At 46.8% G+C, this 12,511-nt stretch overlaps 1 protein-coding gene across 3 annotated transcripts in view; it reads left to right on the plus strand.

The window, feature by feature from the left end:
- Window positions 1-312: 312 nt before the first annotated feature.
- Window positions 313-12,511, plus strand: part of LOC123828256 (adhesion G protein-coupled receptor E2-like) — a 37,746-nt gene continuing 25,547 nt past the window's right edge. The window contains exons 1-12 of one of the 3 annotated variants that reach the window (XM_045853055.1): window positions 313-455; window positions 2,477-2,530; window positions 2,824-2,943; window positions 4,284-4,433; window positions 6,424-6,477; window positions 6,775-6,924; window positions 9,288-9,443; window positions 9,718-9,873; window positions 10,421-10,612; window positions 11,534-11,580; window positions 11,710-11,787; window positions 12,207-12,384. In XM_045853055.1, coding sequence (XP_045709011.1) covers window positions 425-455; window positions 2,477-2,530; window positions 2,824-2,943; window positions 4,284-4,433; window positions 6,424-6,477; window positions 6,775-6,924; window positions 9,288-9,443; window positions 9,718-9,873; window positions 10,421-10,612; window positions 11,534-11,580; window positions 11,710-11,787; window positions 12,207-12,384 — 1,366 coding nt within the window. In that variant the 5' untranslated portion in view covers window positions 313-424. Of the gene's footprint in view, window positions 456-2,476; window positions 2,531-2,823; window positions 2,944-4,283; window positions 4,434-6,423; window positions 6,478-6,716; window positions 6,925-9,287; window positions 9,444-9,717; window positions 9,874-10,420; window positions 10,613-11,533; window positions 11,581-11,709; window positions 11,788-12,206; window positions 12,385-12,511 lie in introns of those variants that run through there. The other 2 variants (XM_045853056.1, XM_045853057.1) reach the window with 2 other exon arrangements.

A 12,511-nucleotide genomic window follows, 5' to 3' on the forward strand; every position in this document is an offset into this window, starting at 1 on the left:
AGAGGGGAGGGTGGCGGGATGGGGGGACTGGAAGAAATAGGCAAGGAACACATATGCATAGCACAGACAGCAATGTGGTGAAGGCTGGTGGGGAGTGCAGTGGCTGGGTGGAGGGGAACAGGGGATAAATGGGGCACATCTGTAATAATGTCAAAAATTTAAAAAACAGCTACAGAAAAGAAAACACACACATGAAAAAACACCTTCAAGGAGGCTTCTAGTACAAGTACTCATGAAACTGCAAATCCTTAAGAGGAAGTGGTGTCTCTGAGAAGTTAATTATTGGGCAGATTTGGGGAGGAAAGCATCCAAACTAGTGGTTTCCTAAGTCACCTCCTCCAGGGCACAACATATACTTAAAACAGGGAGTGTTTTTAATACACACAGACCAAGATCAGACATCCTCCGTGGCTGTGTCTGCACCATGAGAAACAGATGTCTAAGGCTGCTGCCAGGTAGGTAGAATTATAACAGTGACAATAGACAGTTAAAGCTATCTGGGAACTCTCTACCCAGCTTGAAAATATTCCCTGTTCTTCTTCATATCTAGCTTGTTTTCCCACTGCTTTTATAAGAAACAAAAGAAAGAAATTTTAAGAAGAGTATTAGCTCATTTGTATTAACTCTCAAAGGGAAAGTTAGTGAAACTCATTCCTAGGGCATACTTGAGGACTTAACAAACATTCTCATTTTACCACTTGCATTAGTCCAGTTTCTCCAGAGGCAGAATCAATAGGAGAAAGCACATGCAGGAGAGAGGGAGGGAGGGAGATGGAGGAGAGAGAGAGAGAGAGAGAGAGAGAGAGAGAGAGAGAGAGAGAGAGAGAGAGAGAGAGAGAAGGAGAGAACACTTTATTATAAAGAATGAGCTCATGAGATAGTGCAGGCTGAAAAATTCAAGATCCACAGGGCAGGCTAATAAGCTGAAAAACCAGGGAATAATTGACTTTGCATCTCAAATCCAAGTCCAAAGGCGATTTGGAAGCAGAATTCTCTCTTCCATAAGAGGAAGAAGTCAGTCTTTTTTCTCTTCAGGTCTTTAACTGATTGGATGAGGCCCACCCAGATTATGGAGGGTCATCTACTTTACTCAAAGTCTACCGATATAAATCTTAATCTCATCTAAAAAAAAACCAAACATATTCACACAAACATCTCAACTCGTGTTTCACCAGATGTGTGGGTACTGTGGCTTAGCCAGATTGATCCATAAGATTAACTAACACACTGCCTATATTATTTGTCTCAGAAGAGTAGATGATCGAATTATCTGAAAACCCCATTATGCTAAGAAATGCATTATCTTTGTGTTCATATCATGGCAGGATGTAAAAGACAGTGAATTAGTAAAAATCAATATTAATGAGGTTAGCTGAAGTCTGATTAGTCTTTATTTCTCTCAATGCTTAGGATAATAACTGTCATCTAGTAAGTTAGGTATTCCTTATAGATTGTCCCCATTGGTTATAATTTGCTTTCTTGTTTTTATGAAAAATAGCCATATTTATCATTATCTGATTTGTGGAGAATGATTTTTCTAATAATGGACGTATTTTGGGAAGTTCTTATAAAGGCACACAGATCTGAATTTTCATTGGGTTCATGCTTACACGGATGAAATGACAGACTGATAGGTGACCCAGTTATTGCCTGTAGGGTAGAGCTTATTCCTCTGCACCCTTAGTGGTTTTCATACCACGTAGCCTGTCCAGTGACATTTCTCAGGACTGAACGGGTTGAGAAAGGGCAAACGCTGAGCCTTCAGTGTACAACAGGGGGACCAGGAGCTCATTTGGAAGCCACATAGAAGGAGGCATAGAAGCCACAGTCCTGTACCTGGAGAGGCCACTGACCCAGGAGATAGTGGTTGTACCTGCAGGTGCCTTAGTTCTCACTCCTCACCTCCCATCACCTTCCTTTTCTTAATTCCAAAGCTCCAATCCCTGCTGATACTGTGAGCTAGGGTTTGCACTTTGGGAGTCTAACTCCAATACCCACGTTCTTTTTGTATACCCAGAAAATGTACATTAAGCAAGGGAAATGATCCTGGAAAAGAAATTCTCAGATTTGTGCCATTGACAGAAAACAAGAACCTGGGTCTGGGCAAAGGGACACCAGTCTGAGGACTTTCTCCTTTAGGATGTACCCTCCCCATTGGGAGAGGTTGGGATTTCTAAGGTGTGTCCCTGTCAGCAGCTGTGTGTAGGTTCTGTCCCCTTACCTGTGATACCTGAGGTTCCATGAGGATTGTGTCTTTTGGTGACTGATTCCTCTGGGTGGGGTGTCAGGGGTTTTGAGAGATGGAGGAGAAAGACAGAGTCCTTGACTCTGAGTAAAGTACAAGAAGAACCTGCTGAAGGCTGTGGACTGCAGGGCAAGAGCCACCTTCACAAAAAGCAATGGCCATGCAGCCAAGAGTTGAAATTGGAGATTGATTCTCCTTTCTTTGTCATCTCTCCATCTTTTTCTGTCCCAGAACTGTCAGTGCTGCTGATGTTGCCTCAGGTTGCTGCAGCCCTGAAAGATACAGGTGAGTCTGACCAGACAGATCCCCATTAGTGACATTAAGCTGAGCTCTGGGTCCTCTCACCAGGTGGGAGGGAAGAAGGCTAATTCTGTGAGTGAGGCTCAGAGATGGTCTTCTAGAGATAAGGGAAGCTAAATGCCCACAGGTTTGTTTTTTTTTTTCCTCTCCTTTTCCAATAACAGCCATTTCTCCTTTCTCTCCCCTCCTCCAGTCTTGGGCCCATAGTCGTCCATGGTTTTATACATTCCCTGAGCCTTCTGACCATGGTTTCCATCCTCACTGTTCTGTTCCCACAGCCTGCATTCGATGGTGCCCTCCGAACCCTCCATGTGTCAATGCCCATGCCTGTCACTGTGCTCCGGGATTCAGCTCTGCATCTCCTGACGTCTTCACCGGCCACTTGGAGAGTTGTTATAGTATGAAGGCTTGGGGATGATGGAGGGACATAAAGAGGTTGTTGAGAAAGACTGTGGGGCCTCCTGAGCCACCGTTCCTGAGAGCAGCTCCGAAGCCCTTTGTCAAGGATTAAAGATAGGAGGCAGGGCAGGATAGCATGAGGGAAGTGGGCAATTAGGATTCTGTGATTAGTAGAAGCATATCGAGAGCTTACACAGTGGAGCTGGGCTATGTGGGTCCAAAGTCTAGCTTTACCACTGACTGGCTCTCTGACCTTCAGGAAATTATGTCTCCTCTCTTTCCCTCAGTTTCCTTGTCGGTATATTGGGAATAATCACTGTACATACCCCACAGGGATGGTGTGAGGTTTCATAATTACCTGTATGAAAAAAACTTTGAAAGATGAGAACAGAGAAATTGTCAACAAATGTGAGCTGTTTTCATTGTTATTGCTGTTATTGTAATTATTATTTTCACAGCACAAAGAAAAGAAAAAATAAGGGGAGCAACAGGAGGGAAAGAAACGCCGAGGGCCTGGAACCTCAGGCTCCCCTACCAGCTCATGCTCACCAGGAATCCTGCCCATTCACGGTCATGGTTGCCCACTCAGACTCACAACAGAGCCAGGATGGCAGAGCTGGGGTTTTTCCTTTTCCCCACTTTCACTCATTTTGCCCCACTTCTGGAAACCGCCAATCTGTTTTCCATATCTATATGTTTGTGTGTGTGTGTGTTTTAATTTCACATTTAAGTGAGATAATATTGTATTTGTATTTTTCTTTCTGACTCATTTCACTTAGCCTAATGCCCTCAAGATCCATCCATATTGTCATAAAGGACAGAGCTTCCTTCTTTTTATGGCTGAATAATATTCATTATTATTCATTATTCATTCATCTATCAATGGACTCTCAGGTTGTTTTTGTATCTTGGTTGTTGTAAATAATGCTGCAATGAACATGTAGGTACAGAAATCTTTTCAAGATTGTCATTTATTTCTTATATACCCAAAAATAGAATTGATGAATCACATGGTAGTTCTATCTTTACATAAATTACATAATTTACTCCCTCCATCTACTCCTCAAGGCCTGGAAAGGTGGATGCAGCTCCATCATGACACAGCAGAGTGTCTGAGTCTAGGTGGCCTCAGAGCAGCCAGAGAGTAAAGATTAGCAGGGGAGTCAGCAGGCTCTGGATCAGCTGACTCTGCCCAGCCCAGCCCCAGGAGTGCCACCCTGGACCTGCATTCTGTCCAGTCCCCATCACAGGGTTGGACTGTAAGCCAACTTACAGTCCTTCTCTGCCCTGTGGGAACCTATGCCTTTGAGAGGTGACATTTTGTCTTCTTGTGTTCCAGACATCAAGGAATGTGGACCATACTCAAGAGTGTCTTGTGGAGTATATTTAGACTGTAAGGACTTCATGGAGAGTTACTGTATGTGCAACCCAGGCTACAGACCTGTTTCTGAGGCAATGTTCAACATTGATCCCCACAAACCATGTGATGGTAAGAAGAACCCTGTGTCTTCTTCTCCTCATTCATCAGATTTGGGATTCTCAATCCTTTCTCCAGGCCATCAGTGGGATAGCCTAGGCATGTACCAGGTCATCCACCCTCTCTGAACCCTAAGGCTCTGAACTTCCCGGCTAAATGCCACTTAGACAATTTTGAAACACCCTCTTTTTACCACCTGATATCTTATTTTCATAACACAAAGAAAGAGGTGGCATTCAAAATGCTTTAAGAGCTCACAGAGTGTTGCATTCCAGTGCAATATTCATCTTCATCTTCATCAGTGACTGCTAGGTTGAGACCTTCCCTCACTAGAGTTCACATGGATTCAGTCACCCCAGGAGCACTCTCAGACTCCGCAGGCCTTGAAGGGCCCTGTTCAGAAGTGTGGGAGTGGAAAGAATCAAGGGCGGGTCCATGTTGCCCAGCTGGCCTTGCCCTGGTCAACACCCACACCTGGTGACACCCCTCCTTGCACCCGACTCCACTTTTCAGCTCCTCAGCTGTATCTATTTCCCCAAACAAGTCTCCACTCTTATTTAATCCAATAATTTCAGTTCCTGGGCCTGTGGGCAACTCAGATGACTGGGATGGGCAGGGTGACATAGACTACCCCACGCATACTTGGAAAGCTGAATAAAGGAAGAGGCTTCTATCTTGATGGGATTGAAAAAGAGGACATAATTGGACACCATTGCTCCAGGCCCAACTCTCTCCTGTAGAGGTCAACGCAGGTCACCTGGGGGCCCAGACCACTGGGAGACAGATGATGGAGGCTGAGCTCCCCTCAGCAGGACCTACACGTTTTTGTCCCTGGTAGGAAACCAAAGAGCCAGATGATAGAAACAGCTGCCACCCCTCACCCATCAGACCCTGCTCCCCTCTTGAGTCACTTGGCCCTCACCTACCACTGGCCTTGCTCAGAAGTGGATTCTTACCACTTCCTGCCAGTCTAGGGGATGCCTTTGTGGGGGTCAGAAGAGGCACTTCACCACCCTGGACAGGACGTCAACCTTCATTGTCCACCACAGGCTGCCATCTTCCACTGTCTGGGTGGGTTAGCCTTGCCTAGTATCATCTTTATTCTCCTCACTCCTTCCTGCAAGCCCTTTGAGGATTTGGGCTCATGGGTGGGTCCTGAGCCAGCTCCATGGGGCTTGAGTGTCAGAACTTGCATGGATGTGAGAGCTCTGTCCTGCCAGCATCACTGAAGTTCCAAGGAGAATTCAGGCTGGCTTGGAGGAGGGAGGACAAAGGCCATCACTGGGAGCCAAGATTTGTACTGCTCAGAGGATGTAGCATTCCTCCTGCTCTTGGTTCCCAGCAAAGCCTATCCTGGCCTTTGTCCAAATCCTCAGGCTAGCACACAGGTAACCATGATGTCCCCACCCCACCCAGGAGCTGCACAGGGAAGTGAGGGCACAGGGGCTGAAAGACAGGTTGCCTCAGGCCACTTCCACCGACATCTGGACAACAGAGCATCAAGGCCACCACAGTCACCCGTAGGGTGGATGCCTCCATGTGAAATGGTACCTACTCAACAGGGAGGAGAGAATGGGGTCTTCACAAAGTAGATTTCTACCATTGGAAGAGAACAAAGTATGTGCATAGTGTAGAAGTCAAACCAATCTGAGGACTTTCTTCCTCCTGTAAGATGTATGCCCTCCATTGGGAGAGCTTGGGGTTTCTAAGATGTGTCCCTGTCATTAGCTGTGTATATGTTCTGTCCCATTACCTGTGGCACCTGAAGTTCCCTGAGGGCTGTGACTGTCAATGACTGACTCCTTGGGGAGCCCCAAGAAATGAAGGGGAAAGACTGAGTCCTTGATTCCAAGTAAAGTATAAAATCATCAGAAAAGCTGCCAGAACTCTGTAGGCTGCAGGGCCAGAGCTACCTCCCCAGGTGGCAATGGCCATGTGGACAGGTGTTGAAATTGGAGCTCCACTTTCCTATCTTTATCATCTTTCTGTCTATCTGCCCCAGGACTCATTTTGCAGCTGTTTTTGACATTGACTGCCGCAGAGGAAAACCTGATAGGTAAGTTTGCCCAGTCAGGCCCGTCAGTGACTTAAACTGAGGATTAGTTGTTGAGGTCTGGGTCCTCTCACCAAAAAGTGGGGAATGGAGGTTTACCCTGCAGGATGGGCCCAGAGATGGTCTTCTGGAATTAACAGAAGCCATTTCTGCCTCCTTAAATGTCTAGAATTTTCTGAGCTCTTCCAAGTCCAATGGCAACATCATTCATTCCTTACGCCCTTCTACTTTTGGATCCCCAGTTGGTAGCTGACTTCCTTCATTTTTGGGGCCTTCTGACCATGGTCTACATCCCCACAGCCTCTGCCCCCACAGCCTCTGTCTCCAAAGACTGTGCTCTATGGTGCCCCCTGCACTCCACATGTGTCAATGCTACTGCCTGTCGCTGTCTTCCGGGATTCAGCTCTTCATCTGGGGAGATCATCACTGACCTCTTGGAGACTTGCGATGGTACAGAGACTTGGGTGGAGAGTGGAGGGCATACAGAAATTGTTGTGGGGGGAGGTTGTGGGGCATCCAGAGCCCTCATCCCTGGGAGCAGCACAGGAGCACTTTGTCAAGGATAAGAGAGAAGACACAGGGCAGGGAAGGAGGGGGGAAGTGGGCAGTTTGTCATGAATAGTCTATCAAATCCACTACCCATTTTTAAATTAGATTGCATAGTTGTTTTGTTGTTGTTGTTGTTGTTGTTGTTCTGTTGAGTTCTATGAGTCCTTTATATAGTATTTTGGATGTCAACCACTTATCACCCATATGATTTGCAAATATTTTCTCCCAAGTTGTAGGTTGTCTTTTTATCTTGTTGATGGTTGCCTTTGCTATACAGTAGTTTTTTAGGTTATGTAACCCCATTTATTTATTTTTGCTTTTGTTGCCTTTGCTTTCTATGTCAAATCCAAAAAATCTTTGCTAAGTCCAATGTCAAGGAGTTCAGCTCCTGTGTTTCATTCTAGGACATTTATGGTTTCATGGTAGTATTGTTTTTTAAAAGATCATAATTTGTAGCAAAGGGATTGAGTAAATTATCCAAAGTCACACAATTAATAAGGTGGTAGAACCTAGATCCAGGACTAAAACTGGAGTTTTTATTCTTCAATAACACAAGATCAAGAAAGGAAAGTATACTTCTTAAAATGGTGAAAATGGTAAATTTACGCTATGTGAATTTTACCACAGTATACAAGGGGCAAAAAATTTATATGATTTTACACCAAGAAATTCTCTTCATCTACTCAAAATAGTCTTAGATACATATTTATTGATAATTTAAAATCATTCCTTTGTGTTTTAAACAATTAAAAAATTCCTAAAATTTCCCAGTAGTCTGTGTAGTGAACTTATAGGTGATTTTCTTTGTTGTCTGCATTTTCTTTGTTTTCTAAGTATCTATATGGTATTTAATATTGAGTGAAAAATAAATTTTATTAAGGGAAAGAAAAAGATGTTGAGCAATGCCCAGCCAATCCATGACCCTGGAGGTATTCCTAAAAAGTAGCAAAAAGTAGTCCTTCATGCATTCGCATGTGGATGTCTCATGAAAATTTGTAGACTCAGTGGACATGGAAGAGATCCTGCTGCTACTGTAACTGGATCCCAGCTTCATGCTGGGAGCACACTTGTCAGGTTGAGTAATTTCCCACTGTCATGTCTTCCAGGGCCACACTCCTAGTTTCAGCTGTTTCTCATACAACTCTACCCCATACTCTTAACCTGGAAGACAGGCCTCCAGCCATTGTTATGATTTCACCAAGAGCAGAAGCATCCCTCCTTCTTTTTCTCTGACCTGGTGCTGACACCCATAGCCTAGGCCAGGGACCTTAGAGGGAAAACCCACATGTTTAAAGAAGAAACTTTGATCTGAAAGAGACCAGCTGAGAGTCCTATCAGGCTCTAAAGTCTTTGGTTCCCTGCATTTTGGTTCATTCTTGTGTATGTGGTTCTTATTAAGCCATTGTTTTTAGCCAACAGTGCCTAGCCCCTGCTCAGTGGGTCCCTGAGCTACTCAAAGGGGACCTGGGTCATTGGCACCTCTTTCTATCTCATGCTCAGAGAAGAAGGAGATAAGATACCAGAAAACACTTTAGTGACTCAGCTGTGAGCAGCTTCATGCTGCTTCCTCATTTCACATCTGTGATAGACTCTGATAAGGGGGAACTTTCTCCAGAGATGGAGACAAGAAGACTTCTCTGAGAGAGACATCCTGGGGTATCTTCAAAAGGGCAGACATTGGTTGCTGGGAGAGGGCCTGACAAGGAGGGTGGGGTGCAGTATACTTGGGCCACTCTGAGTAATGGGAGGTGGAGACCTCAATGGTCAGGGGCCAGACACTTGGCTCTATCTTCAGGTGTGAATGATGATATCACCCTGGACAGTCCCCAGCCATGACCCCCTCCACGACCTCAGCACTGAGGGTGGCCTTCACTGCCACACTGACCCTGACTGGAGGCCACTCCCAGGTTCCCAGTGGTGCAAACAGCACAACAGTGGAGGGTTGTAGCCTGAGTCAGTGTCTCCATCTACCACTCAAGGCCTGGAATGGGGGATGCAGCCCTCCTTCCTCCTCCATCATGACACAACAGAGTGTCTGAGTCTACGTGCTCTCAGAGCAGCCAGAGAGCAGAGATGAGCAGAGAGGTCAGTGGCCTGCAGCAGCTGGCTCTGCCCAGCCCAACCCAGCCCAGCCCAGCCCAGGAGTGCCACCCTGGCCCTGTGTTCTGTCCAGTCCCCATGACAGTGTCTGGCTGGGTGCCAGGGCCTCTGTTCTATGGGAACTTACACTGTTGAGAGGTGACCCTTTGTCTTGTTTGTTTCAGACATCAACGAGTGTGGACCACCCTTGTCAGTTTCCTGTGGAAAATTGGCAGTGTGCCAGAACATGGAGGGGAGCTACTACTGCATGTGCACCCCAGGATACAGGCTTGTTTCTGGAGCAATGAATTTCAGTCATGAGAGTCAGAACACATGTCAAGGTAAGAATGATCTCGAATCCTCCATCTCCCTGTCCCCGCAGTTTGGGGTCCATTGCCCCACTTTCTTCAGGCATTAGAAGGCCATCCAGGGCACCTACTTGATATCTGCCCTCTCTGAACCCTAAGGCTCAGAACCCTCTACAGGGTGCCACTTCCAGATGTTCAGAATGTCCCTCCTGCCAACCTGGAATCTTATTTTTACAAAATAAGAGGGGGAGTAGCATTAAGATACTTCACATTTTAGGAGGTGACCCTTGGTTTTCTTGTGTTCCAGACATCAATGAATGTGAACCATCCTCAATGGTATCCTGTGGAAAATTTGCCAACTGCCAGAACACAGAGGGGAGCTATTACTGCAGGTGCAACTCAGGATATAGGCTTCATTCTGGGGCAACAGTGTTCCGGAATGAAAATGAGAACACATGTCAAGGTAAGAACCTCCCTGTGTTTTCCAGCTCCTTGTCTGTGAAGTTTTAGGTCATTTGGCCCACTTTCCACAACATAAGAGGACTGTCCTACTTGGTCACCTGCCTTCTCTGAAATCCAAGGCCCAAAACCCTCCACAGAGAGTCATTTCTGGAAGTTCAAAGTATCCCTCCTGCCTTTCTGGCATCTTATTTCCATAAAACAAAAGAGAAGGACAACATTCAAGACTCTTTGGGAGCTCATAGTGCATTGTATGCCAGCACAATATCCATCCTCTCCACCGTCACCAGTGACTGCCAAACCAGGACCTTCCCCCACTGCAGCACATGTGAGCTCAGCCACACCATACAGACTCTCTCAGGCCTCTTGGCCTCTGACAGATCCAGTAAGTTTGTCCAGAAACATGGGAATGGGGGTTCTAGGACAGACCCATCTTCCCTGGCCATCCCTGTCCCCAACCAACAACCTTCACACCCTGGCCCCACTTCTCAGCTGCTCAGACTCCATCTATTTTTAAGTGATGTCCTTGAACCACCCCCCAATAATTTCAGCTCACCACATGAGGACAACGCAGATGATGAGGACCCAGAAGAATGTTGGGTCAGGTCTGGGCAGGATGACATGGACCCAACCACACACACGCAAACTTGAAGAGTCACATAAATGGAAGAAGTTACCGTCTGAACCAGGCTACAACAGAGGGCACCATCGGGGACAACTGCCTCACTCATGGGGGTACACAGGTCTGTGTTCCTGGTGAGAGACCAAGGGGCCAGAGCACAGAAATGTCTGCCACCCCTCATTCATCACACCCGCTCCCCTCTCCAGCCAGACAGCCCTCACTTCCACGGGTCTTCATCAGACATGGATTTTCTCCACTCCCTGCCAGTCTAGGGGATGGCTTCTTAGGAATGAGAAAAAGGCACCAGGAATGGCAGGCTGGATATCAGCCCCCAATGACCAACCAGGACTTGGTTTCACTGTCTGGGTGGCCCTGTGTTGTCCAGCAACTTCATTCTCCCTACCCCTGTCATATAGCCTCATCTGTGGAGGGCCTGCCTCAGGAATGGTTCTTGGGCCATCTCTCTCTAGATTTCTCAGGGTTGGTGTTGAGGGGAGACTGCTGCCCTGACAGCGTCAATAGGATTCCAAGGAAAACTCAGTCAATGAGCAGCCACTCTTCAGGAATTAGGACAAAGGCTATTATGGAAACCCAAAATGGATCCTGCTAGTGAGATGCAGCATTTCCTTTCCACTCAGTTCTCAAGAAAACCCACTCTGTCTCTGCCCCCACCCAAGCTGGGAGCTTCCCAGGAAAGCTGAGGGTATTGGGGGTGGCAGACAAGTAGTACTCAAGCTGATTACACCCACTTCCAGACAACAGAGCATCTAGACCACCACATTACTATGCTATGAGGCCTTCATGTGAATAAGAAAGGGGGCCCACTAACTGGTGGGGAGGAAAGCGGGGGATCAGGGGTTCTTCCAGGTGCTCCCAAACCAGGGTCTGTGAATTACCAAATGACAATCTGGGAAGGTACCAGGATAGACCTTTCAACAGACTCCATCCCCAAACACACATGCACACACACCCAACACACACACACACACACACACACACACACACACACACCCCAAATGAACTGTTGTTCTTTCCATACCAGGAGCATCCTTCCCCAACTGGACTACACCCCCTAGAATCAACAGCAAGGTGAGTGGCTCAAGCAGAAACCAAGAGGCAAAAAATACCTCTGTGTTGCCTACAGCACACATCTAGATTCCCCAAGTTCCCCCATCCACCTGGGAGTCTCTCTGACCATCTTATCTCCCCTCACCCCAGAGCTATTCCCGATTCTTAAAAGAAATTGATGATTTGGGCAGAGACTTCACATCATCCTCAGCTATGGACACCATCCAGGTAAAGATAGAACCCAGGGGAGGCAAGTGGAGGCAGCTCATAGAGGACTGGGGGAACCTTGGTTTGGGAAGAGACAAACCTCAACACAATGGTACCCTGCTCTGAGTCCCCACCTCTCCTGGGTGGGTGGGAAGAGCAGACACACAGAGTTTGTACTCACTGTTAGACACCATGTACACAGATTAGCATCTTTTCTCTCACTGTTCCTGCCCCTTGGGTTTACATCAACATTGGCATTCATGAACAGGGCTGACCTCTGAGTGGCTGGAGTGCAGGGGCAAAGACCCAGGAAATGCCACCTGGTACCATTTTTCTCTTCAAATAATCAGTTGTCTATGGCTGAGTGTGTAGAGTCTTCCTGTAGCTCCTCTGGTGTAATATCCACTGTTTCTGTGTCCCCAACTTCCCCCCCACCCAAGAACATCGTACAGGTGGTTGACAGCCTACTGGAGAACCCCGAAGACCTGAAGACCTGTTCCCTCTCAGAGCAGCACTCTGTGGCCACTAACCTGCTCTTCAACATGGAGCATGTCTTGAGAGAACTGAGCAAGTCCCCACCCAATGAGTCACTGGCCTTTAATGCAGCAGGAGGCACAGGTAAGTACTGGGGTCTGCCCTTGGCTCTCCTCTGTCCATTCTCCACCTCATTCCTCCCCCAACCTCATGGCAGCTGAGTGACCACACTTGTATCTCAGTGTTATTCTCATAAACAAATTAAAATAAA

This window comes from Phyllostomus hastatus, unplaced genomic scaffold (genome assembly GCF_019186645.2).
Source record: "Phyllostomus hastatus isolate PE091 unplaced genomic scaffold, TTU_PhHast_1.1 phas_contig_98, whole genome shotgun sequence".
Taxonomy (NCBI): domain Eukaryota; kingdom Metazoa; phylum Chordata; class Mammalia; order Chiroptera; family Phyllostomidae; genus Phyllostomus; species Phyllostomus hastatus.